Source organism: Necator americanus, chromosome X, assembly GCF_031761385.1.
Source record: "Necator americanus strain Aroian chromosome X, whole genome shotgun sequence".
NCBI classification, from domain to species: domain Eukaryota; kingdom Metazoa; phylum Nematoda; class Chromadorea; order Rhabditida; family Ancylostomatidae; genus Necator; species Necator americanus.
In genome coordinates, this window is record NC_087376.1 from 18209975 (window position 1) to 18235218 (window position 25244).

Below are 25244 nucleotides of genomic sequence, written 5' to 3' on the forward strand. Positions count from 1 at the left end.
ATGGAATATACCGTAGAGAGGCGAGCTTTTGGGGACAACTTTGTGAGATGTAACCGCTTTTCCGTTCTCCGATCTTATTTTTAAAAACCGTTTTTTGGTCAATTTCGTGGCCTGTGAGGTGTGTAGTTGCGTCCAACATCTCCTAAGTGTTCTCCATTTAGTGCCATGGAGCTTTTCCTTGAAGGTGATCTCTGAATACAAGTACGTAGGAGGTATTCCTAGGTATATTACACAAATAAAGGACGAGTTGGAGCAGTCGGTAAAAGGTCTGGCTGCAACTGCACTGCATGATCAGTGGTACGAAACCCCAGCGCCAATTTTTAATTCCTTCGATAAATTGATGCCAGACTTGTCTGGGCACAATTTATCGAAGGGATTAAAAATTGGCTCAAAAACACTGGCTTGATAGAACAGCTAGCCGCACAAGTCGTTGTATAGAGGATGCATGCGTTTGTAAACCTTATACGGTTCTGAATTGGTGTGAACGCGGTAGCATCCGAAGTATGTTGATTACCGCAGGACGCCTCATCTACTTTTTTTTGCTACACACATATGCTTTCAAGGTTTTTACGGCATCTTCGCTGTGCTCACAAATTCTGTTTTGTTTTTCAGCATGAAGGTGGGATGTGGGCTGTATTCAAAAGCTTGGTTTGCCGAATCTTATTGGTTTATTTTGCGACTAGCATTATAAAGGTAAGTTGGCATTTATTGTTTTTCCAGGTCGAACTTTTACTTTTCAGAGCTTGTCTGGTGGTCCTTCACAAGTTACCGATAAATCAGCACCTAAACGAGCTGTTTTCCAGCCATCTAAGAATCTTTTCGCATCTGGTCAACCTTTCGACCTCCACATGTATCTTGACGATTCGGTTTGTTGAGTTTTTTCTGCATCCTAATTTCCTGTATTCGATCTGTTTACACCGCAGTACTGTAATCCACCCATAGTGTTGTTGATAATATTTTATTCATTTGCCATTATCACATTCTTCAGAGGACTGAGAACCGCTTATAAACTCATTGTGGATCAGAGCATATGATGTTCATTAAGAAAAGAAAGGTTAATTAGAGGTTCTTGAACGAGTTGTCAGCTAGTGTCTTATTTGTTTAGATTCTAGCGATCTTATGTTATTATTAATCCTTGAAGAGGCTGTGGTTCATTCATGTGTGTTAGTGCAACTGTGATTAGCAGGGATAAGAAGTCTTCGACTACATAAGAGAGCGTGCCCTTGTCTCTCCACTGGGCACCGGAACTTACTATCCATTCATTTATTCAATTTAAAAGACAGGTCTTATCGTAGAGTAATCGTCCGTGTGGTGGAAGCAGCCATCAGCCCTTTGATTTAACTCTACTCACCTTAGTCTGGGTTTCGTTCCCGTCGAAAGTCTCGGGAATGAGCACTCGAGCTCGGCGTAGTTGTATTGGTGTCGGCAGCGCTGTGCCATGCGTTCTTGAGCAGAAAAAAAACTCACTGCCCGAGCTGACATCTAAATGCCTCCAAAGTACTGCGGAGGGCTGCTTCATCTGCAGGAGAAGCTTCTTCAGGAAGATCGGGATGTGAAAAAGGAAACTTATGTAGACATCAGTGGGCCTCCGGCGAAAAAAAGGGTGAGGAGAAGAAGCGTTCACGTCTCCGATCGTTGGGACAGGAAATTACGGCTTTGGATGTATCCACCAAAAAACTAGGCTTGGTGTCAGTCGAATCTCGGTAATGAAAAACATTGGCAAATGCCTCGAAACTGTTGTCAAAGTCGACCTCGTCCCGGCCGGAGAAATGAAAGTACTCCTCAGAGAGAAACTAGATTGGATATTGGACGGATCCGTCTAGGAGAAAGGCTGACTGAGAAATTGACTGGATCCCGGCAAACGACGAAGGAACTAAAGAGCAAGTGAGTAGCGGACAAAGAGTAGCAAACTTTGAGTGTTTCTTAGAAAAGTCTGAGAGGAGGGGCCAAAAGCAGAGCTTGTGAACTCTTCGTTTCGTTAAAGACATCACCCCACGAATCTGGGGTGGTACGGGTTTCAGGCGGCTAATGCCTATACGGGGTCGTAGATTGTGGGGAAGAAGGTGATTCCGTTTATCTCTATGTATCAGTGTAAACGGACGACCCCGGAACGCCTTTTCTTACGACGGATTCTCTTGCAAGGTGCGATTTGTCGAAAACCCACTCGGACGAATTGGAGGCGGGGCGGGGTGGAAGGGTTGCACCTTGCAAGAGAATCCGTCGTAAGAAAAGGCGTTCCGGGGTCGTCTGTTTACACTGATGCAGGGAGAGATAAACAGAATCACCCCCTTCCCCACAATCTACGACCCCGTATAGGCATTACCCGCCTGAAACCCAGATTTGTGGGGTGATGCATTTAAACTTATCATTATCAAACTCTTAAAGAGAGTTTCGAAAAAGCTAACGTCGCAGTGCAAGTAGTCAGAAAAAGTAACGAAAGCTAGCAAACTGTCATACACTTCAATGCATGAGGGTGGGAATTGCTACGTAGAACTTTTGAGAAGAACTGAGGGTGTTGACTGGTTTCCTCCTATGTGAAACTGAGAAAGGTTGAGGTTGCTGCGCTCTCTTCCAATATGCTGCTACACCATGCTCAAGTGCTTTCTCACCGCATAAGCATAAGTTATCAGTATGTGACCCAGATCAGGTTCGCGATCGTGGACTCGTCACTTACTAAAACACCGGACCTGAACTCTACACTTATACTCACACAGCGTATCGGGGAACGGTAAAGAGGGTCCCGGCGGATTCTCCGCGAATGCCTCCTAGACATAACGTGCTCAGTGGAACGATCGCACCGCAATCATCGACGCACGCATCCCCCAAGGATATATTCTGACAGCCGCTCTGGGTACCTCATTTCTGCCACATTTTTTGTCGTGTACAGTTAGGGGAACGGTAAAGAGGGTCCCGGCGGATTCTCCGCGAATGCCCCCGAGACATAACGTGCCCAGTGGATATGCCGGCGGATACGCGAGCATACCTCAAAGAGGTCACGCTCCAGCCGTTCATGAAGACGCAGACAACCGTCTTAGATGTTCTTCTAGCCACAGAGACGCAGAAAACTGTGGAGTTACAAGAAAATATGCAAAGAAGAGTGGTATGAGCTGTCACAATTGCCGAATAAGTCAAAGAATAATAGTGTTAGATAGAAGCATATGGCATTTTGTTTGGTGTTCTAATAAAGAAAGGGAGTGAGTTTGTCTTAATATCACCTTCAGAACGTCTAGAAATCTTACCAAATTTGAACTCTTTTCCGTCCTGTAAGTTTCACGAAGTCAGAGATACAGAAGGTTCCTCTGCCCAGAAATAAATTAGGCTACAAAAAAGCTTGCGAGTTACAGGATAACGATAGTTTTCATTACCGTTACTTTTCGAAAGCCGGAATGTTCCGTTCTAACGAAAATTTTTATGCACGTAATTTGAAGCTATTAGATATATCCTTATCTCATATTTCACGTGAGGATTTCTCTTGCTTCTGGTACGACTACTAAATTGAGTGAATTATATCCTAGCCGGTGATGCAGCGTATGATTAGCGGTAGGTAAGCAGAGTCAGCTATTTAGGTGCTAACGAAAGTGAATATCTTTAGGACACGCACCATCGCTAATTGTTCTGACGAGGCATGACCGGGGCATGCTCGAAATTTCGCCGGGACCCTCCTTACACGCATCCCAGCGTATCTTCCCTGCTTCTCGAATTTTCTCAACTCTATATTACCAACTAAACAGCTTAGTGCTGAACTACTACTGAGGGCCCCCTCTCAACAGCAACACAACACTGAAAACTCGTTCAACGCAACATCTGTACTCGTCCTGGCGCGGAATCACAACTTTTTAAACCTCGGCTGCGTCTAAGCTGAACTTAAAACTGCGGCTCAGCTATTAGGAACTAATCTCAACGTTGGACTTGTTCATCTTCCTACGGTTAATAATCACGGCGGGTTTATGCCCTCTTCTTTTTGTCTTTTTTCTACTTTCCTTTTGGTCATCTTTTCTTTCTCCAGAAAAAAGAAACGAAAACTAGTCTGGAAACATTATCGCACCTCTCTCACCGTTCGTGTGGGTGTGCATTCCATGTAATCGGTCCAGCAATTGCAACCAACTTACTTAATTTTGAACAAGCAGTTAAATCGAGGAGAGGTACATTACCCACTGCCTACGGCTCCAGCTGCTGCCTTTTGGATGTATGTTCTTTCGTAACTAAAGCGGATGAATGGCTTTCCATGCAAAGAATGATTACCAAGACTTCTCAGAAAAAAAAACAACACCAGTCGTAACTTTGTCAAGAAGTAGGCTCGATTGTCTATACCTGAGATAGATAGGGCGCGCCGCTATTGAAGAAAAAGAACGAGTTAACAGCTACCTTGTGGCTCGCGAAGAACTATTGGACAAGAAGTGGCGAAGACCGAATGGCATTCTTCGGGAGAAGGAGTGCAGTCGACAATAGATGTAATGCAGAAGTGCTAAAAGTGAGACAATGTTTAGTTCGCCGGATCACCTTGGCTTTCCTTATTCTTTGAACTGGTCGAGTGGGTACCAGTAATCTTTCCATTTATCCTGATTTAGAGTCGCCCAGTGGTTTCTCCTTTCGCGTGAGGCGCGAAGTGCACCGAGTTTTTCTTTGGAGTACTTTGTGAAGAAGTCTGACAATCGATCCGGCGGGGTTCCTGTACTGAGCTTAATATGGCGTGGAACCGAGTCGGTTACTGCTCTGTTCCAACGGTTGTCGTTGAAATGCATCACGTATCCGGCCCATCTTATTTTGCTCTCCTTGGAAAATCCGGGGCGCCCCTAATCTTCGATCGCTGACGTGGGATAGGACTTCGAATCCCGTCTCTCACATGTCTGGATCGGGATACTCCTAGCATCACTCTTTCGATTGCACGTTCAATGACGATCACCGCATTTTCCTCCTGCTTGTGAATTTTTTTCCACTTTTCTGAACCGTAGGTCAAAGCAGCAAGAACGGTGGTGTTGAATAGGTGAGCACGGAGCCGGATGTTCTTTGTCCTTTTCACTACATCCTCGACGCTCTTGAACGCTCCCCAATCCGCTCGTTTCCTTCTGCCTAGGCTCGGCGGTCGGATTGTTCTTCATGTTTATTTCCCCACGCAGATTAACGAAGCTGGTGCATTCAGATATGTTCCTTCCGTTGAGCGTGCGCGGAGCATCCGAGACCCATCCGTTTCCAATGAACATCGTCTTCTGCAGACTAAGCTGAAGACTGATCCATCCATATGTTCCGCCGAATTCAGTCAGTATAGTTGCGCTTGGCAGATGTTATGAGAATGATGTCATCAGCAAAGTGTAGCTGCCGACCATCAACCTTCATTCCCATGTCCTCCCATTCGAACTTTCGTATTGCGTTCTCGAGAGTAGCCATGAATACATTAGCTGAAATTGCGTCACCCTGCCGGATTCCGCTCTTGAAGTCGATGATGATATTATTGTAGAATTTTGAAATTCTGGTCGTGAAGTTACTGTGCAACTCTCGAAGAACCTTTATGCACTGAGTAGGGACGCCTCAGTTGTCCAAGGCTTCCATGACCGCTTCCTTCTCAACTGAGTCGAGTGCCTTCTTTAAGTCGACAAAGGTGAGGCATAGCCGCATCTTGTACTATCGCGATACTTCGATAAGTTTCGAAACAGTGTGATTGTGGTCAATCGTGCAGAATCCTTTTGGAAACCCTGCTTGCTCGCATGACTGTCCTTCATCCAATACTTTCTCAATCCTATTAAAGATCACTCTTGTAAAGAGCTTGTAGATGACGGGTAGTAAGCAGATCGGGCGATAATTGCCGATGCCATGTGGATCTTCGTTCTTATACAACAACGCAGTCTTGCTGGTCTTCCACTGCTTAGGAACCCTGCATTCCGACAGGTAACTGTAAAAAGCCTCGCCAGGGTGTTGATGAGTGCTTGCGGAAGTTTCTTCAAGTGTTCTGGTCTTATCCTGCCGGGAAAGGCTGCCGTACGATTTCTTATCGACATGATAGCAGTTGCACTTCCGATGGGAGAACCTCGGAATGACATGTCCATCTTCTTTCAGATAGTGAGGAGGCAAGTGGACATGACTGTCGAAGAGGTCAAAGTAGAAGTCATAGATGATTTTCTGCATTCTCCTTCCCGATGTTGTTCTATTTGGGTTCCGGAGAAATGTCATCTTCTTCTTGCGATTAGCGAAGTCTCAACGGGCATAGCGAAGGCTCTTTCCCGCCTCTGCAGCTACAGCCAACACTTCTGCTCTCCCCTCTTTGAGGTCTTCTTTTATCGCCTCTGTGCAAAGCCTTGCGAGCTCGGTCGTGAGTTCTTGGTTGTCTGCTTCGTGCTGCTTCACTATGACGTATTAGCACGAATTTCCGGAAAGAGGCATCTCTTGATGGTTTTAGAACTCTGGGCATTCTTCCTGCAGTCGTGAAAGTGTTCAACAAACTGATCGTGTGTTCAACAAACCGATCGTATTCTTCGTTAATGTTGTCCATTGCGCCTTCCCAAAAGCCGGCTAGTAGCGAAGAGATCCCAGTTATTGATCGTTCTCGGACTTCACCCTCTAAACTTAATGGTTTTCTCTTTTCTCCACGTGAAGGCTAATCTTCATCGAAGAAGGCAATATTCCGAACCCGTATAGAACTTTGGCACTACAGCGTTATTCAGAACCTTTTACTGACGATGATGTGGTCAATTTTATTACGGTACCCTCCACCGGGTGACTCCCTCGTCTAGAGTAACGAGGAGGGCTTCTTGAATTGCGGGTTCCCTTTGAGTGTTTTTGGTAGTCATGATAAACTCGGAGAGTCTTCCCCTGTTCTTTCCATTGTAGGCCGTTAGCCCCAATGTGAGGTTCCTCAGGCGTTCTTTTGCGCCAATCTTGGTGTTGAAATCACCAACACTGACCTTGCAGAAGGCATGGTCATATCTGAAGAACTTTTCTAGATCCACATAGAAAGCTTCAACTTCTTCGTAGCTTGATTTTGGAGCGTAAGCGATTAAGGTAGTCAAATCTAACGTTGGACCATATCTTGTCATCCGCAGACGTTCGATTCGCAAGCTCGTCGCATAGAGTGTTATTATTGTCAAAAAATCTCGATTTTAATCAATTTAATTGGATAGAAGTGGCAATCTTGTTTCTTCTATTTCCTCGTCGTAGCCTCATGCCTTAGCCGTGATCCTAGTTGCTGCACTTGGTTGGTCGTTCAAAATCAAAAGAATTATCATTGGATGTCGTTTATAAGCAGAGATTTTCCATTACCACGCTGAGACGCCACCCACAGTCGCACAGTCTGCTGTGCGCCCTTTCAATGTCATTACTCCCTCGACGATTTGGCTGGTGTTGGACGACCACCCCAGTGCACCAACTGGAAGCACAGCTAAGGAAAGAAGCTACGACGAGGAAATGGAAGAAAAAGGTTTGCTACCTCTATCCACTTAATACCCTTTTTTGACAGTAATAACACCTTATGCGGTGAGCTGCGTATTATTTCATTTCTACTACTTCAGCATTGCCTAATTTACCAGTGCGGGATACGCTCTTTTCTCCCCTCGATTAGCATAATTCTGTTTCTCTTCGTCATTTCTGGCAACCATCACACTTCGTTGATTGAACGTGAACGTATCACTGGCGGCTGCTTCCTCGCCTTTCTACCACCTTTTTCCTCACGGTGAATGTTCAATAACCCATAAAAGCGGCGAGGCACCTGATCAGGAAGTCCGCGCTGCTGTGAACTCTCCGGCCAACCTAAGCGGTTACGGGGCGGTCGCGTAGCGGCGGGCTGGCTCGCTACTACTTCTGTCTGCTGTACTTCATACGTCCGCTCCATCACACACACGAGAGCGTATATTATTGAGGAAACTTGCGAGCATTTGTTTTGAACTCGCTTCGACAAAAGATTTCCAAGATTATCAAAGTAATAAAAGAATCTTCCTTGTACTACGGGTGAAATTTCTATCGCTGAGGGAGTTGTCGGTTCTTTTCGCATCTACGCTACTTTATTCTCTGCTATCTTTCCTATACTGTACTTCCGACCGGTTCTGAGCATTGATAGGATTAAGAATTTATGCTGTTAGATGCGTCGTACTTTTCCGACATTTACTAGCGTAGTGTTGAGTCCGTCAAGAACTTAAAGGCATCGTATCAGGAAGTTGAGGTGATACGGAAACTGCAAGAAGAACGTGCAACGTGAGTTCTGGTTTACGGAAACGAGCGTAGCTCTGCTCTTAATCGTCGTAAAAAAGGGCTTGGAAGACGACATTCTTTCCTACGAATTCAGTTCAAACGGAGCACCTTTGTGCAGGTACCGCGCCCCCGAGCGAGCGCTCAAAGATTAATGAGGTTTCTCATCCGCTTATTCAAGTAAAACCAATAGGCTGCTGAGGAGACCGGAGCGTGTACAAAGGCTGAGCGTAGCTTGTAGGCAATAAAGGAGTCCTCGTGCCGTTTTTTAGGACGACTAAGGGAAATTGAGGGGGTTACGGTCGTTTCTATAATCTACAGCCCGAGCTCTGCGTATTCTTTGACATTTCGTTGCCGCGTTAATTTCGTTATGACTTCTGTTCACTGCAACTTTCAGACAGCACATTTCATTGATAATTTTGTGTCAATGTCTGCTTCCATTTTATATGTCAATATTCCGAAAAGTTAATAGTATAAGGCAAAAGGTTCCATTGAAAGCTAGCATACGAGCATGTAGCAGTCAGCAATATAACCCTACTTCTATTTGTGCTCGCAGAAAACGTTGGAAAAGGATACCGTTGCTTAGAAATAGCTGAATTGCTCTCGCGAACACGGTCGGGCTATGCTGAATGGTTTTCGGGAGTTTTCTGCAGGTCCATGCGAAAAGCTCGAGAATTTCTGGGAGCTTTTTCTGTAGCCTATTTTCATGAATCTAAATTTTTATGTTTTTTTTTCATTTTTTTCAATTCGAGCGAGGTTTAACGTTAACGTTGTAACACTAATTCATTTACCAGTTTTCGTAAGATTTTCCTGACACAATCTGATAACCACTAAAAATAAATTTCACCTTTTATTTGTGTTAACTTCCAACACCTTTTCCGTTCAGCTGGTTTTAGATGCTCCTTCTAGATAGTTCATCTTAGAATCCTTACATACCTCAAGAAACATGTCTGCACACAGAGACATACTATGGATCCTGGACTGAGCATGCATCTTTCAGATCAGTGCACAATTCGAGCTCGTATATTTTTGAAAAGATAGACAAAAAAAAACTAAGAAAAACAACGGTATTTATAAGAGTGAGATTAGATGACTGACCACGCACAAATAATTTTATTAGTAGATTAGTGGACTGTGCAGGCGCAAAGGCTCTTAGTCTAAGTGACTCAAAGAGTCACTTAAACTCCTGCCGCGTATACAAATCTGATTGCTACCTAGTCGCAGTGGCCTTGTTCTCACTAAACGCAATCAGGCAATTGAGGGCACGCATTGGGAACGTACCAGCTATATAACGTGCACAGTTACATGGCGCAAGATTCTTATACATTGCAAAAAGGTGCTGCCGTCCAGCACATAGCCAAAGGCCATGACCTAAAGGATCAACTCTCTGAAAGAACCACAGAACCTTTGACAACAATCATTCGTTTCGTCACGCTGAACTGCCGAACATTGTCTAGCGAACTCCTAGACACGGTTTCTACGATATTGTTTCTATGCGGAGTCTATTGTTGTCTTGTCTTGTCTAGTCTGTGTATTTGTCTACTCTTTTCTATTGTTGGAGTTCACTCAGTGTGACGAAACCAATGGTTGTTGCCAAAGATTTTATGTTCTCTTCAGGTCAGAGATCAGCCCGTCATCAGACCACACTCGCTACTGCAGCGATGCTGAGGAATAAAAGATAAAAGGCCGCGTGATAGCTTTAAGGAACGACTACAACAACCTTGTGGAGGAATTTGGCTTTACGTCGTCAAGATGCGCCCTTATACGATTGCGGGATCACAGAGGACTCTGGATACTAATTGTCCACGTACCTACGGAGATTGCTGAGGACAACAATAAGGACACCTTCTATGATTAACTCAATGCATTAATGTCTAAAATACCCAACCAGCAGGTGGTTTTTTTGGAATCGATACAAATGCGAAGATGTGGGGAACGATCAAAAGATAACCGTGTGATGTGCCACCGCGTATCCATGGGGCTAATGAGCGTCGATAGTTGTACCGTGCGACTCCTGACAGCGTCATAATCGCTAAAGTAGCCTAGTTGCTCCTCTTGTGCTACGTCTTCAAGACGCCGCGGCCACGCCACCCTCCCCCCCCCCATTTCGCTGCGTCTGCCGCTCTTAAGACGATTTTTTTTTCGCCGTCTAGCTGACGCCCTGCCCACACAATCGTCCCCGCCCATTTCTCCGCTTCCGCTGCTCTTGCGACGCGCTTTTGCTTTTTAGAATCGAACGACAAGGAGAGTGTGCGTGGTATTAGATGTTGTTTGAAACTCTAGATAAAGTATACCTGTAAGTTAATATAAGTGAAAGAGGTTTGTATAATATGTCATTTAGATTCATTTTTCTATGCCGTGCTATGATATGCCATTTAGAAACGCGAGTGAAAATGTGTATTATCCTGTTTTGACCTGTTACATGGAAACCATACATTGTACCTAAAGGTATATCTCGAAGATACAAGCGCCTCGTTCCTTCGTCATCACGGCTGCCGCCCCGCCAGCTAGGCAGTCTCCACAACTGCATTGGATCACCTAGGCCTCGCCTCACTACTGCCTTCGAATCAACGCCTGCGCGATGTTTGCGTCGAGATGGAGCGGTGGAAGGTATATTAGTGAACAGCGAATTGACGCACCAATTTCTGACATAGGAATATGGTGGACTGCATATTATTGGAAATTAAGGAGAAAAAGTAATTCTTTCTATCTAATTATGATCAGAGGTATAGGAAAAGATGATAGGATGTGCGTCACCTACATTGACCTCTGAGAAACTCCGCACATATATGGATCTTGACAAAAATATGCTGCAAAAGAACACTTGCATGCATATATTTCCACACACCTCATGATTTCACACATTTCATGCCCTATCTGTTCTATATAAACTCGCAGCGCATAAGTATGTGTTGGTAACAATTTCTTTCAACGGCTTCATTGTTCAACTTTCAATTCTAACAACTTTATGCCCAGCTGCTCATCTCCAAAATTTGCAGTTTTACCAGGTAATCTCCGTCTACAATTTCACAGGACTTAAATGATTCGAATTAAAGACTTGAAGGGGGTTGCTCTGCCAAAAATTGTCCTTCGCGATGCTGCTGGAACAAAACCTATGCCGCAATCGAGAAAGGCGGAGCAGAAGGACGAGTTAGCAGCGGCCATTGATGCTGTCAATGGGTCAAGGAAAGACGATTGGGGCAGGAAGTGACGAAGAGAAACAGAAGGATACTTTTAGAGGGGAGAAGAGAGTGAAGCCCGCAGAAGTACTAGAAGTGAAATATCATTCGGCATGCCGGATAAAGTATTATTATTACCAGTGAATGGGAGTTTGAAGTAGCCGGACGGGCAAGTCTTCTTTTATTTCGTTATCGTAGCTTTATCCCTAGCTCATTTTGTGCAATTAATGGTGCGGAAGAGTAGCAGTAGTGGATGTCTACGCGGTGTGGTAGTTGGTAGACTGGGTTGGTATTGCAGCACCGCTGAAATAGTCAAGGAATCAATGTCTTTTGCACGCAGAAGCTCTGCCTTCACACTCTGAAACGGCAACCGCAGAGCAGTTGCGGCGTAGAGAAAGGCGCGGTTGGGCGGCTCAGACTTGTCTTCGCCAGCTGATATCGACCAGATATTGTAGGGGAGGTGGTCCGATTATAATCCCTTATTGAAGGTATTTAAGGTGGATCTACTTTTGCGCGCGTGGGAACCAGCGACGATTCTCGCCGCGCGGCGAGAGTCGTTGAACCGCGCCGCCCGTGCTGCTGTGAACTCTGCGGACAGCCTTAGTGGCTGGTATGCGAGCCATTCCAGAAAAGAGAGGCGAAGCGCTAATTATCCCTACATTCTGTTACTGCTGCGCAACAAATAATTGGTAGCCAATGTTTCGATGCTTTATCTACTCATCCACAACTGAGAAATGTTGTGCTAATCTTCACTTTTCTGTTTTCTGTTTTTGAAATATAGACATCAATTTAACATTTTCTTTCTTCATCTTTGTTAACGAAATCTTTACTTTGAATGAAGAGTACCCATCACCAAACCCCTAAACTGAAAGTGGTAGAAGCCGTGCGCCAAACTTCGCACCTTTGTAGAAGGGCATTCGGTTTTAGTTAATTATTCAATTCTAACGGAAAGATTCTTCGATGGTTTTACTCGTGTCTCTGTAATTTCGTGCCATCAATCAGATTCGTAAGTTAAGGAACAGCGCCTCTGGAACCTGGAAAACCGCTATCTTTTTTGGCAACAACTCAATGTCCTATATGGTGATTATTCTGGAGGTCCGGCGAAGGTATTTTTTCCTCTGATCGGTCTAATCGTTACGTGTTTGTCTTAGTTATACGCTGGTTATAGCGCGCTTCTAGCCACTGAAGAGCCTTCCTGAGCTTGGAAATATGTAGTTGTAGAGCATTAGGTTACCCATTAGGTTAACTGCATTTGTGCTGAGAGGACATTAAAAGTTTGCAAATGATATCGATTGTGCAGGGTGTTTACTAACTTAACGCAGGATGGAGTTCTCGTCTTCGAAAGAACAATCTCCACTCCGCAGTCGCTTCTGAGGAACCAATCTTTGTACTTGCATGTTTTTATTACCAAAGCTGGTCATTCACCAAATCCGAAGGATCGAAGTTATATCAAGCGTGAGGTATGATGTTCACTTGTATAGGATCCATAAGTGCTCCTATTTTCTTTTCAATTTTACATTTCCGTTAGGATAAAGATAAAGGATGAAGTGTCTGTCGTTAATCAATCCGCTTGGGATGCGCCACTAAGTTCACTTCAATTCAAAATCGTTTGAGGTCTACGAACGTGTAACTAGCCTATACAATGACTTGCGGTGGCCAGCCGACTATCACGTCAGTGTTTTTATCCTCCCAGACAAGTCTAGTACCAATTTATCGGCCCCAAAGAGATGAAAGGCTTGTTTTGCACGGTTTCGGTTTCGAACCACCGACCGTGTTGCTACAACGGACCTCTAACCGAATGCGCTAGACCCGCCCTGCACCTGCGTGAGGGCGAGTGTGGCGCAGCCGGTCGCAATGGTTGCATGATCGGAAGTTCGAATCCGCCCTATTCTTAACTAAGCTTTTCATCCCTCCGGGTTATACCAGAATTGTCTGGGAGGATAGAAACACTGACTTGGTTATCGGCTGACCTCCGCAAATCATTTTATTGGCTAACACGCCTTCCAAAACCTCAAGGATTACGAGTAGCAGTAAAATGCATTCGCATCCCAAGTGGATTGATAAGCCAGTGACTTTATCCTTTATCATTTCCGTCATGTCGAAGATTCCGTTTAATCTTTTCCTAGCTTACTCCGTTCTGTGTACCTCTGTTGCAAAATGTTGCATACGTTTATGAACTCCTTATGATTTTATATGGAATTGTTTGCAACGTATAAATGCGTTTTTAGATCTTTGAATTGAAATTCTCCCTTTTCCCAAAAAGTCTTAGTTAAAGTTTTATTAAACCAATTGTCCGTTCTGTAACACTAAAACGCTCCCTACAGTATGGAACCAAGTATAATAATAACTAAGGTGGAAGCGAGGGTCGCGAAGTGTCTCAGTTGTTCACAACAAACCGAAGAGCTGGAAGTGGTGTTGTCAGTGCTACAGTCAAGATTTCCACCGAGCTTTGGATCAATGTGCAGTAGTAAGAGTTTTAAGATGGAGTTTACATGAAACATTTTGTGTAAACTATAGTCGAACCGTGTGAGCTAATGTGATTGGTGTAGTTGAGATCAAGATGGGACGCTTGTTCGCAGCACTTGGGATACAGAGGTGAGTAAGACTAGCGATGGTTCCCGCTTAACCACGCTCCTGCTAGTTCCTTCACGCCGATTCGAGCGCAGCTGCAGCAGGTCGTTTTCACCCGACTATTCCATACAACATCCATTACATTACATCCAAACATTATTTGCGAGTTGAGGAAAGTCTAGTGCTCACTGAGAAGGTCATGTTGCATGCACGTTGTGAGAACATTTCCGAGTAGAACAAGCATATTCTTCTTTCTTTGTTGTTCTATCTATTCTTCATTACGGCGCATCACTGAAGCTATCGTGATTTGATCGCAAAAAAAGACAATCGAGTTTTTGTCGAGTGTAATGGCAAACTGAGAAGATGGTGTACGCATCCTGTTCGTTCAGAGCCGTCAAATATTATTCATTTTCCCCTTTTTGAAGGGAGCAGAATTCTTTTGCACATTGAAATCGCCACACGCTTTGTTTGAAATCATGCTTCTAATTCTTCTTTTGTTTCGAAATATCCTCTCAGACAGTGCTGGGAGTATTTCTATCACATTTCATTTTTCTTACCTGTGTTTGTAACGGTCACATCGTTCCATACAATCATTTCATTTACTTTGCTTACTGGTCTAGGTTATTTATGGAGTATATCAACTCAATAAATATAAGAAGAGGCACTATAAGACGACGGCGAATTTGCTTACTGGGAAAAGCGAACAAAACAAGCAAGTCCTAGAAAAAGCTGCCAAAATGAACTTCGAGGTGTGGACTTTTATAATACCATTCCAATTTCATTGATGTAAAAGACGTTTTCTTTCGGGGTTGGGCGCATTTGATCCAATATTTTGGCAAAACTTGCTACAATATTTGTTTCTCATTACAGATCTTAAATTTTTGGCATCCGAATCTTACAGTCAGCTTAGTCGATGACCAAACTAGGTGGACTCAAGGTTAAGTTTGTTTTGGTTTTGTGTGCAGCAGGATGCCCTGTTCCATTTCTGCAAGCGTCTTTTTTTGTAATTCCCCTTTCAGGTTCTTTACCTCCTCCTCTGGATGAAGCTGTTACATTTGACACTACTGCGGGATTCTATTTGCCTATTCTCTTCTTTAATAATTACTGGAATCTCGGTTCCGAATACATGCCTATCAACGATACTGTGAAGGTGATTTTTCATCTACATTGTTACGCTTGCGTGTATTTCCTGTTTTTATTCGGACGTATTGATTGGTGAATTTTTTTTTCTTTTTTATATAGCTGGATGTACTATTCTGTTACACGGAAATGAATGCAACTACAGTAGCAGCAGCAGTAATTTGCTTCCCTGACGCGAGCTCTCATTCACTCAATGCTTATGTGCGCCCAAATTAATTGTCATAGTATTATTATTATTAGTATAAGGATGAGTGTGCAGCCAGTTCTGTAAGAAAACGTTCGGGCATGGAGTAGAAGCGTATTAAAGGAACGCGCAGCCACCTCAACCTTTTTCAGTTTTACATAGGAGGAAATCAGTCAGCACCTTCAGTTCTCAAAAGTTCGTATGTAATGTAATGTAAGTTGTAATTTTGTAAGTTGTAATGTAATACCTATGCGGGATCGTAGATCGTGGGGAAGAGGGTGATTCCGTTCGTCTCTCTGTATCAGTGTAAATGGATGACCCCGGAACCTGTTTCTTACGACGTCCTCTATTGCAGCGCACCACCCTTGAGCCTTCCTGTCTACGATTTGTAGAAAACCCATTCGGACGAATCGCAGGCAGGGACGGGGTGCAAGGGTTGCGCCTTGTAACAGAATGCGTCGTAAGAAAAGGCGTTCCGGGGTCATCCATTTACACTGATACAGAGAGACGAACGGAATCACCCTCTTCCCCACAATCTACGATCCCATTATAGGCATTACCCGCTTGAAACCCGTACCACCCCAGATTCCCAGATTCGTGGGGTGATGTCTTTAAAGGCTTGCAGTTATTGATTGATTGTGTTTGCCAAATACATGGTCAAAACAGCTGTCCATTTCTTTATGTCATTGTTTCATGAAGAGAAAACGAGTATCACAATTGAATTGCGTTGTTGCTGTTTCATTAATGTTTTCCGATATGTGCAAAAAGCCAGCGCTATTTCTCAGTCTCTGCATGAGTATGTTTCCGTTCTCCTGGAACCTGACAAAGGTAATATTGTGTCTAAAATTCATTGGTTTATAGGAAAAATTGTCTTGGGAGGCCCTATGCTGAGGACTTTCTCTTCTGTCTAGCATATAAGCCGCAGCTGTTGTTATTAATTTATTAACATAAATCGCACTCACACGTGTGGGTGTGTCGTGCGTACATGCACTTTTTGCCCCTGCGCCAACAGTTAGTAGCATCAGCCTCTATTGCGCTGTTCCTACCTTATGTCCCACCCATTTCACCGATCCAGCTCGCTTACATAATGTTAGCAAGGAAACTTAAGTCCTGAAGCAGTGATTTGTTACAATCGCACTTTAGATTTATGAAGATAACAGAGAGCAATTTTGAACTGCGGGAAACTTCGAAGTATAACACAATGGTTGAAGTTTGAATTATTTGGGTTTTTTTATTTGGTTCTTATGTTTCCGACTCTTGTTTTCTTTCTAGAATTTCTCTTCTTTCTTTTTATTTTATCTTTTATTAAGCTTAAGTTAACAAATAAGTGACAAAAATAATAAACAGTTGATAATAAATTAAGAGAACCTACGATTCTGTGAAAAGTTAGTGGCCTGTCATTCTGAATAGCGAGAGGAGCCTAGGAGTGATGAGGAGGGAGGCGACAAAGATGTTAAATATTTCGTGAGACGACGATCGAGTTCTTGCTTTTGCAACGACTTGACCTCTGGTAGTGAGTAAGAGTTCGGTGTGACGAATGTAAATGAACAGACAATTTCATATATTTGGCGTTTTAGTGAACTAATTGCCACCCGTTCTTTTCATTAACCTTCATTCCTTTCAATTTTTATCTCCTGTTTTATATTCGATCCAACTCAAGTAAAAAAAAAAGATAAATTGTACGTGGAACTCATTGTTGCCTGACGGCTGAAATACATCTGATGAGCTTCATTTCCCGACCCTTGTTCCTACCATAACAATGAGTAATAGTTATGGGCATTGTGCAATTTGACTAGTCTCATATCCTTTCTCTCCTTTTCTAATCGGAGTTCATTTTAGAAAATAACGTTGCGTATTAGCTACCAACCAGTGTCGCTTTTCAAGTACCAGTTGTACGCGAGTCAGCAGGTTTCTTTGATTTTCGAGATGCTTGCAAGTCTGGCTCATCTTATGCACTATATTATTTCTTTTTTGATGCGCAATAAATGGCCATCGATACTGGGCGGCGATGTTTTCGAGCAGGATGATGACGATCAGGACATCATAAAACGAGCGCTTATGGAGACGAATCCTCTTCTGCTTGGCGAGTTTCGCTTTCCAGGAATTGTCTCCTCTATATTGTCTTTTTTACTGTTACTGCAGAGAAATTCTGCTAATCTGTTGGATCTTATTGAGAAAGTGTTTGTTTCAGCGACTTTTGTTTAACATCACCAGTCAGGGCGGCCTGTGACATCACGCTAAGTATACATTTTGCTCAGTCGTAATCTCATTTTCTCTAAGATCGTTTGACATCATATGAGCATTTCAAAAAATATGTGACCTCAATCGTGAACACCTGTTATTCCCGCTTATTTCGCTACAAAACTTTATTCTATTGCAGTGTGCTATTCCGAAGGGTTAAGTTAGGTTATGGGTTACCCTCTGACATCAAATTCAATCACTAATATTCTGATTGACATGGACTTGTCAGTTGAAAGCTTTCCTCATTTTCCGCACTTTTTATTGATTAAACGTCTTCTTTACATTCGCCTCTTTTTTGTTCCAGCTCTTACCGTGTTCGTATCATTACTTCATACCGTCTTTGAATTTCTGGCGTTCAAAAATGACATACAATTCTGGCGATCTCGGAAGGATCTCGCCGGTCTCTCTGTGCGCTCTGCGCTGTTCAGTATTTTCCAAGTAAATATCCGTAGTTTTTTTTGTTGAATTTTTGGAGTTTTTTTTTTTTAACTTAGACGTACTCTTGCTATTTCTTTAGTCCACAGTTGTTTTTCTCTATATTTACGACAATGATACTAACTGGCTGGTGAGAATGAGCGTAGGATTCGGACTTCTTATTGAATGCTGGAAGATTCCGAAAGTCGTAAACGTCGAGGTCTGGAACATTTCTTAACTTTTTGCCTCTTTCTCTTACTCAACCATTCTTCTTGAATCTTACAAATTTAGGTGGATTATTCAAAAAGATTGTTTAATTTTCTCCCGAAATTGAAATTCAGTGATAAGGGATCTTATGTGGAAAGCGAGACCAAAGCCTATGATGAGGTTTTTTAAATCATATCAACCTCTGCATGATTTGAATAATTTCTTCATTCCTATTCGTCTTGTATTGTATTTTTAGTTGGCATTCAAATGTTTATTATGGATCCTTCTCCCCCTTCTCGCTGGTTATGCTGTTTATTCCTTGATATACATTGAGCATAGGGGATGGTATTCGTGGATGCTTAGTATGTTCTATGGATTTCTACTGATGTTCGGGTTCATCATGATGACTCCACAGGTTGTTTATTTTCTTCAACTATGTTTTTGCTGCTCAAAACAGTTTCAAAAACACCTGTGTTGATATTTTGCTAAGATTGTTAGTGAAATTATTTCACCATACAAATTTGCTGCTAGTTCCTAAAAGGTTTTCAAAACAGTAAGTCACTGTAGATAAGATAACATCTGGCGCGAGGCAGAATTATGCAAAGGAGCAGTTTCGACTCACTTTACGACGATTTTCAGCCCTAGAACTTATTAAACTGATGGTTAAACTAGTGATGATTTTGAAACCCATTAAACGTAGTCTAGAACTAATGTAAAAATAAACCAGCCTTAGAGACTAGCGGTCCTATGTCTACACTGTGACTTAACATAACACCTTAGAATACTTGCCCAAGGCAGTAAGAAAGGTAAGGTCTTTTTTACTTTTATCCAAATCCCGTACAAAATACTATACATCCAAGAGATTTTCGAGTTGATCCCGAAAGATCTTCGAGTTGATGAGAGGTTCGTGCATACAAGTACTTTAGTTGGAAGAAACGCTACTACGCACACCATAACGTGCACTGACCAAACGGCTCTCCTCTTTTGAATCGAATATTTTTTCTCTTTGTCATTAGCAGAATAATCGTATCCGCTTCTAATAAGTGAAAATTCGTCGAGTTAGCAATCTGGCATGAACCGTGTTCCAATATTCTGTCTGCTGTGTTATGAAGAAATCTCTTATTCTATTGGGATTCAATCATACGTTCATGTATTTTTTTAGCCTTTTACAAAATTCCGTGCAAGCAGAATTAAATTTAAAAAGATTTTAATTTAGTTTTTGTTGCAAGTTGCAGCTTAGAAAGTTGCGACTTGGGGGCTGCCATTTTTTTAATCGTCCACATTTTCAGTTATTTATTAATTATAAGCTGAAATCAGTTGCACATCTTCCTTGGAGAATGCTTACTTACAAATTCATCAACACGTTTATCGACGATTTATTCGCGTTCGTCATTCGAATGCCTTTGATGTATCGAATCGGATGCTTCAGAGACGACATAATATTCTTGGTAAGCTTTTTTTTTCTCTAATCAGGCACTTCTTTGTTATAGTCTACTTGAGTTAAGCGTTTATCAAAGATAGGTAACACAATCTAGTTCTCTATTTTTGCTTGCACACGCATTTCTCCACTTTGTTCGCAACTGACAAGGAAGCTGACGGGGACTTTGCTTTCTTGAGCTCGGTGTGTAATTATTATGCAATTGTATTACAATTGAATTTATAATCTCGCGCACACAAATGCTCTTGATGTTACTGAAACCATACATGCGCTAATCGGAGCCGATGCTCCGACCCCTTCACTTTTGGACAGTTGACGAAGGGATTCCTCATCACCTGAGCTACACTCAATGAGCTAGACCCCCTTCACCTGAAGAGGGTCTCCTCCCTATTGCACCTATGACTGAAACTACATTACTCACAGATTTAAGGCGTAAACCTATCCACTGTTGTTTACGGCTATTGCCGACGAAGGTAAAAGGGTTCTTCGGCAATCAGAGTACCTTAGTCAAATAGTGATAGATCCAAGGATTCACATGCAACACGTCTTTTAATTTGTGACCCAGGATCCGTTTCTGACGTATGATCCGTCGGGGGAACGGTCAAGAGGTACCCGTATGATGTGCCGCCGTGTATCCAGAAGACTAATTAGCGTCGTTAATTGCACGGCGCGTCTCCTGATACCGTCATAATCGCTACAGTAGCCTGACTGCTCCACTTGTGCTACGTCTTCAAGACGCCCCGCCCTCACCACCCATTTCGCTGCGTCTGCCGCTCTTACGACGATTTTTTTTCGCCGCGTCCACAGCTCTTATGATGCGCTTTTAAAATCGAAGGGAAAAGAAAGTATCTGGTATTAGATGTTGTTCGAAGGTCTACATAAATTGTTCTTGTAGTTAATATAAAAGAAGGAAAGAATGAAATAGGTTTGTATAAGTGATATGTCATTTAGAAATGCGAATGAAAATGAAATTATCCTGTTTCGACTTGTTAGGTGGAAAACATTCATCCATCTACGGGAATGCAAGAGATCTTTCAAAAAATGTCCCACTGATCGGTGTTATGCTATCTTCTTTACTTTTTTCGCTTTCTAAGGATTTCTTTTTGCTTATCTAGCTGGGTAAAACTCGCATCCAACGATTAACGAGGCTCGAATAATGCTTCGCAGACATACACTGCACCTAAAGGTATATCTCGAAGATACAAAGGTCTGTGTTCGCCACTAATACACCTGACCTGTTATATTGATTTTATGCAGAGAATAGATAGAAATGAAGCGATAAAACGCTGTTGAAGAACCTTACAAAGTTTTATTATATAAAACTGTACAAAACGCCATAACCAAAACCACTTTTTTTGTAAAAACGGTCGGAATTTTCTCCAGTTTTTTCGTAAGAAAACCACGGCCGGCTGTCGTCCAATGTAAGCGCCTAAATCAACCTAAATCGTGTAAAGAAAGGAAATTCTCAAGCAGGCACCTATTTTCAAGAATTGAGCATTGATTGTAGGCTGTTGACGTCTGATCAAAGCTTTGAACAAATAACAAAATAGAGCAACGTTTTAAAGCTAGCGTTGAAATATCAACCACTTTTCGAGATAGAAAACTTACATTTTGAAATGTTGCCAAGAATAAAGAGATTGCTGAGTATATTTTCAGATAAGTTCTTTATAGCTAACGATCTATACCCTTTTATTAACTTTCAGTATGGGACTTTGGTCAATCCCAAGGATACTTGCGACACATTTTTCCGCCGGGAACGGATATAGGGATAGAAATTAGTATCTAATAGCGTTGTTGTTACAAGGAGAGGGTATATTTGCGAGAGTATCAGTTTGTTTTCGCTCCTCCAGCAAACTTCCCAGAAAAGGTCGATGTGATGAGTCTTTATATACAAGATACATTTGGACCTTAAATGAGATCGATATTACACTTTGATCCCATCGCTTTAATACTTCTGAGGGAATAAGTTCTGAGTTCTTGCAGTTGAAAAGAACTTGGGAAATTGACCTTTGTTCATATGATGAATGGTGCCGTACAAATATTTTGTGGCGCTGATCATTCATTAGCCAGCATCCTTCTTCGGTTACTGTGGGCACCACTTTGCAGGTTTTTGTGTGTATTGATCTAGCCTGCAGAAGTACACTGAACTTTACTTTTTTACAGAACGTGGTATATCTTGTGCAGTTGGAGGTCATGGTTTCATACATGTTATTCAAATATTAGTATGAGATTCTCTGGGTGAAGCTAGGTCTGCTTTTGGTCGCAGCCGCAGATTACAGTTAAAAGTTGAAGACAACAGCCGGTGGCTAGACTCCTTGTTTCTCCAATCATTTTGATTATTTATAAATGTACTGCGTTGATCAATCCTTTTGGGATGCTTTCAACAACAATTCAGAATCGTTTGAGATTTAGAAATGCGTGTGTAGCTCATACAATAACTTGTACCAATATTGTGTTTTTATCTTCGCAAATCAATCTGGTACCAATCTATAAACCGTGTAGTCGCAACCAAATCTCTTACGGACTGCGCACCACTCGCCCATTGGGATATAGGTTTTTGATTCGAGGCACTCGTTTATTGCCGATTTCAACTTTTTATCTCATTTACACGTGGGTTGATCGCTGCTGTAGTGTTTTTCGATGTCCATTCAGTTATTTGTTTTTTTTTTCAGGTCGTAAAGTCACTGCTAGGCTTGTACTCAAAAGAAACAAAACGTTTTTGTTGGTAGAGGTTGTAATGGTTGCTTAGAATGCTAATCAAGCATAAGGCAACCATACTGTTCTGTAGTAGATTTTTATTGAGCTTTATCTAATGATTTTACAGTGAATGTCCTGAAGTTTTACAAAATTACATTTGTGGTGCAGTCTCTTACATTTGTAAACAACATGTCAAGCAACCATTGTGAGCAAAGCTGCAACAAGGACATCCTGAAATTTTACGTAAACAAATGAAGCGTTGTCTTTTGTGACATTAAATCATTAGCTGAACATTCAAAATATTAGGTTGAAGAATAAATCGTAAGCGTTTTTTCCTTTCAAAGTGAAGGATGCACACAAAAATGAAGAATATTTTCAAAATGTTATGTATCACTCGAAAGAGAATTTTGTAATTTACGAGACTGTACTATTATGATTTTTTATTAAATTGATTCTAATTTTTACAGATTATTACAGTGGAAAGTCAAGTTTGCTAAATGAAGTATTTTTGAGGCCAATTTTTTTTTTTTTTTTGCTTTCATCCAGAGGCGTTGAAACTGAAATTAGTTCTCTGTATGTAGAAGGAGCAACGCTCAGAAGTACCATTCGTGTTTTGCCTTGGTGCTTCAAATTATTAATTTCAGCGTCATAAACGGATTACACACAGATCGACCCAATTGTCGCGGATTAAGGGAAAACTCTTTCTCTCCATTTCTTCTTCGAAAATGAAAAAAACCACTGCGACTTGGTCGACATTCTACTCTCCGTTGTTGTTCTTCCCATCGTTGAGAAGTTTTTCTATGCGTCTCATTCTTTTCATGTCTATTCCGTATTTTTAAAATATTTTCCCATGTCTTCTTTATGGTTTTTCATAAACGCATAGCTTTGTGAACTTGAGAATCCAATTTAGTGACCTCAAAAAAAAGAGAATCAATAAAATTAAAAAAGAATCAAAAGGCGGCTATTTTTTCTAAGAAGTGTTTTTTGTCGTATGATGTATAACGCTCTGGAAATGCCTATTTCTATGTGCATTTTTCACTTGAAAAAGACGCTCATTATTTATTCTCAACCAAATACGTCATATGTAACATTGCATCAAAAAGAGGCGAAAAATGGTGACACTGCAAAAAAAAGGAATGAAATAGGAATGAATAAACATTGAAAACTGTTGCAAGAACGATCGCGCTACTATGGAATTGAACCAAATCGTACTGTAAATTTATTGTAATTGTAGACTTGTAACGAAATTAGTTAGTGACAATAATAATAACAAAACACTGAGTACTAAATAAACTTGACTTTAATAAATTAAGAGAATCTACAAAAAGTCACTAGAATATTGAAGCTGGAAAGTATTCGAGATCAAATGAGAAAAATTCGTTTCATTTTGAAAGTAAGCAAAACACTCCTAGGAACACATCAATACGAAGTCTGGTTTTTAAATGAACACCTTCTTGCTCTGAATAGTTAGCTGATTCAAGAGGATGGGTTCATTTTTTAGATTCATATCGACTCTAGAATGAATCCTCCCAATCTGTTTTCACATATTATAGTGTAAAAACAAGGACTCAGAAATCTGGTTTGGAATTATTCCCAGAACAAATTCATACTTGAATTCTTCTATTTAACGTTCGAATCATAGGTGCAGTAGAGAGGAGCCGGATTCTCCTTAGGTGAATTCTCCTTTCTAGCACATGGTTTCCAAAATTGAAAGGGATTCTTTCGCCGATCGCAGTTATCAAAGAATGGTGTTTAGCATAAAATGACGTGAAAGACATCATTCTACTGATAAAGATAACGTTGTGCGTCAGATCATGTAAACTGTTTAAGCAGTCGTTTGCATGCATGTTTCCACCTTCTGAGCGAGGCATGCAACCAGCTTGAAGCAAACGTCCAAGGAAATGGACGTGCGAGGAGTCATAAAGGTAAAAAGTAGCGCGCCCAGTGGCCACGGCTATCAAACGGCTGCAACGTCCCATTTACCTTTTGCGAAATGCCCAGTAAGTTATAGCACACCATTTGGGCGCCGGAGGACCATTTGCAACCCCTTTTATAGCTATCTGAGGCAGGCGCACCAATCCGACATACATACATACATACATACATACATACATACATACATACATACATACATACATACATACATACATACATACATACATACACACATACACATACACATACACATACACATACACATACACATACACATACACATACACATACACATACACGGACTAAACTCGTCATTATATATGATGGTTGTTTTTAGGGTTAGAAATAAGATGAAATACTAGAATGAATTTTTATTAATAATCTTCTAACCTTTTATCCTGAACAGAGGTGCATAAATCAAGTATACGTTTTCCTTTGAAGTGCAGTAATCTTCAATGGATCCTCCATCAGTTTTTGTGGAATCCTCACTCTTTCCTTCATTATTATATATATATATCTACGTACTTAGCAATTTACATGTTTTTAAGATCTATTTGTGCCAAAGATGGATTTATCGAGTCGATCCGAAGCGAAAGAACGAATTTGGTACCTCGTTCGAGTCAGGAGCTGTAAATGCAGCAAACATAGCGGATGTTGTTAATGCGCGAGATAAACAGGCAGATCTGAAGTCGAAGAAAGACAAATAATTTGTTCCGAATAGTTTGTTCTTTTTTGTATTTTTTATTTGCGTTTAGCCTCTCGTTTTGGTACGAAATGGCAGGATAGCAATTGACAAATATAATAAAACGATCCGTTTCCATTCAGATATTCTTTGCTAAGGTTACGTTACTGTTCGTTGTTCAATCACACACATTACACATTCAATCTCGAGCAGAATGTATAGTTGGGTCAAAACGTCCTAAGCTCGGTGCAATTGCGTGAGCGGCTACGCTCGAAGCGGTGCAGCGATGGGTGGTGCTCAACAAGGAGCCCACCTTGATCCTGACCGCCACGCTCCTCCGCACCCCTTCGAGCGCCTCTGCACCGAGCATCATGTCGTTTTGAC

At 41.8% G+C, this 25244-nt stretch overlaps 1 protein-coding gene across 1 annotated transcript; it reads left to right on the forward strand.

The window, feature by feature from the left end:
• Positions 1-24885, forward strand: RB195_023972 (uncharacterized protein; the record flags this gene model as incomplete). Its single annotated transcript, XM_064211596.1, has 15 exons — positions 1-42; positions 613-693; positions 741-866; positions 12368-12457; positions 12674-12811; positions 14543-14671; positions 14793-14859; positions 14942-15072; positions 17086-17329; positions 17792-17925; positions 18005-18121; positions 18193-18288; positions 18365-18523; positions 19398-19556; positions 24727-24885. 15 exons carry the CDS (start codon positions 1-3, stop codon positions 24883-24885), a joined length of 1872 nt encoding a protein of 623 aa, XP_064067477.1.
• Positions 24886-25244: the final 359 nt, after the last annotated feature.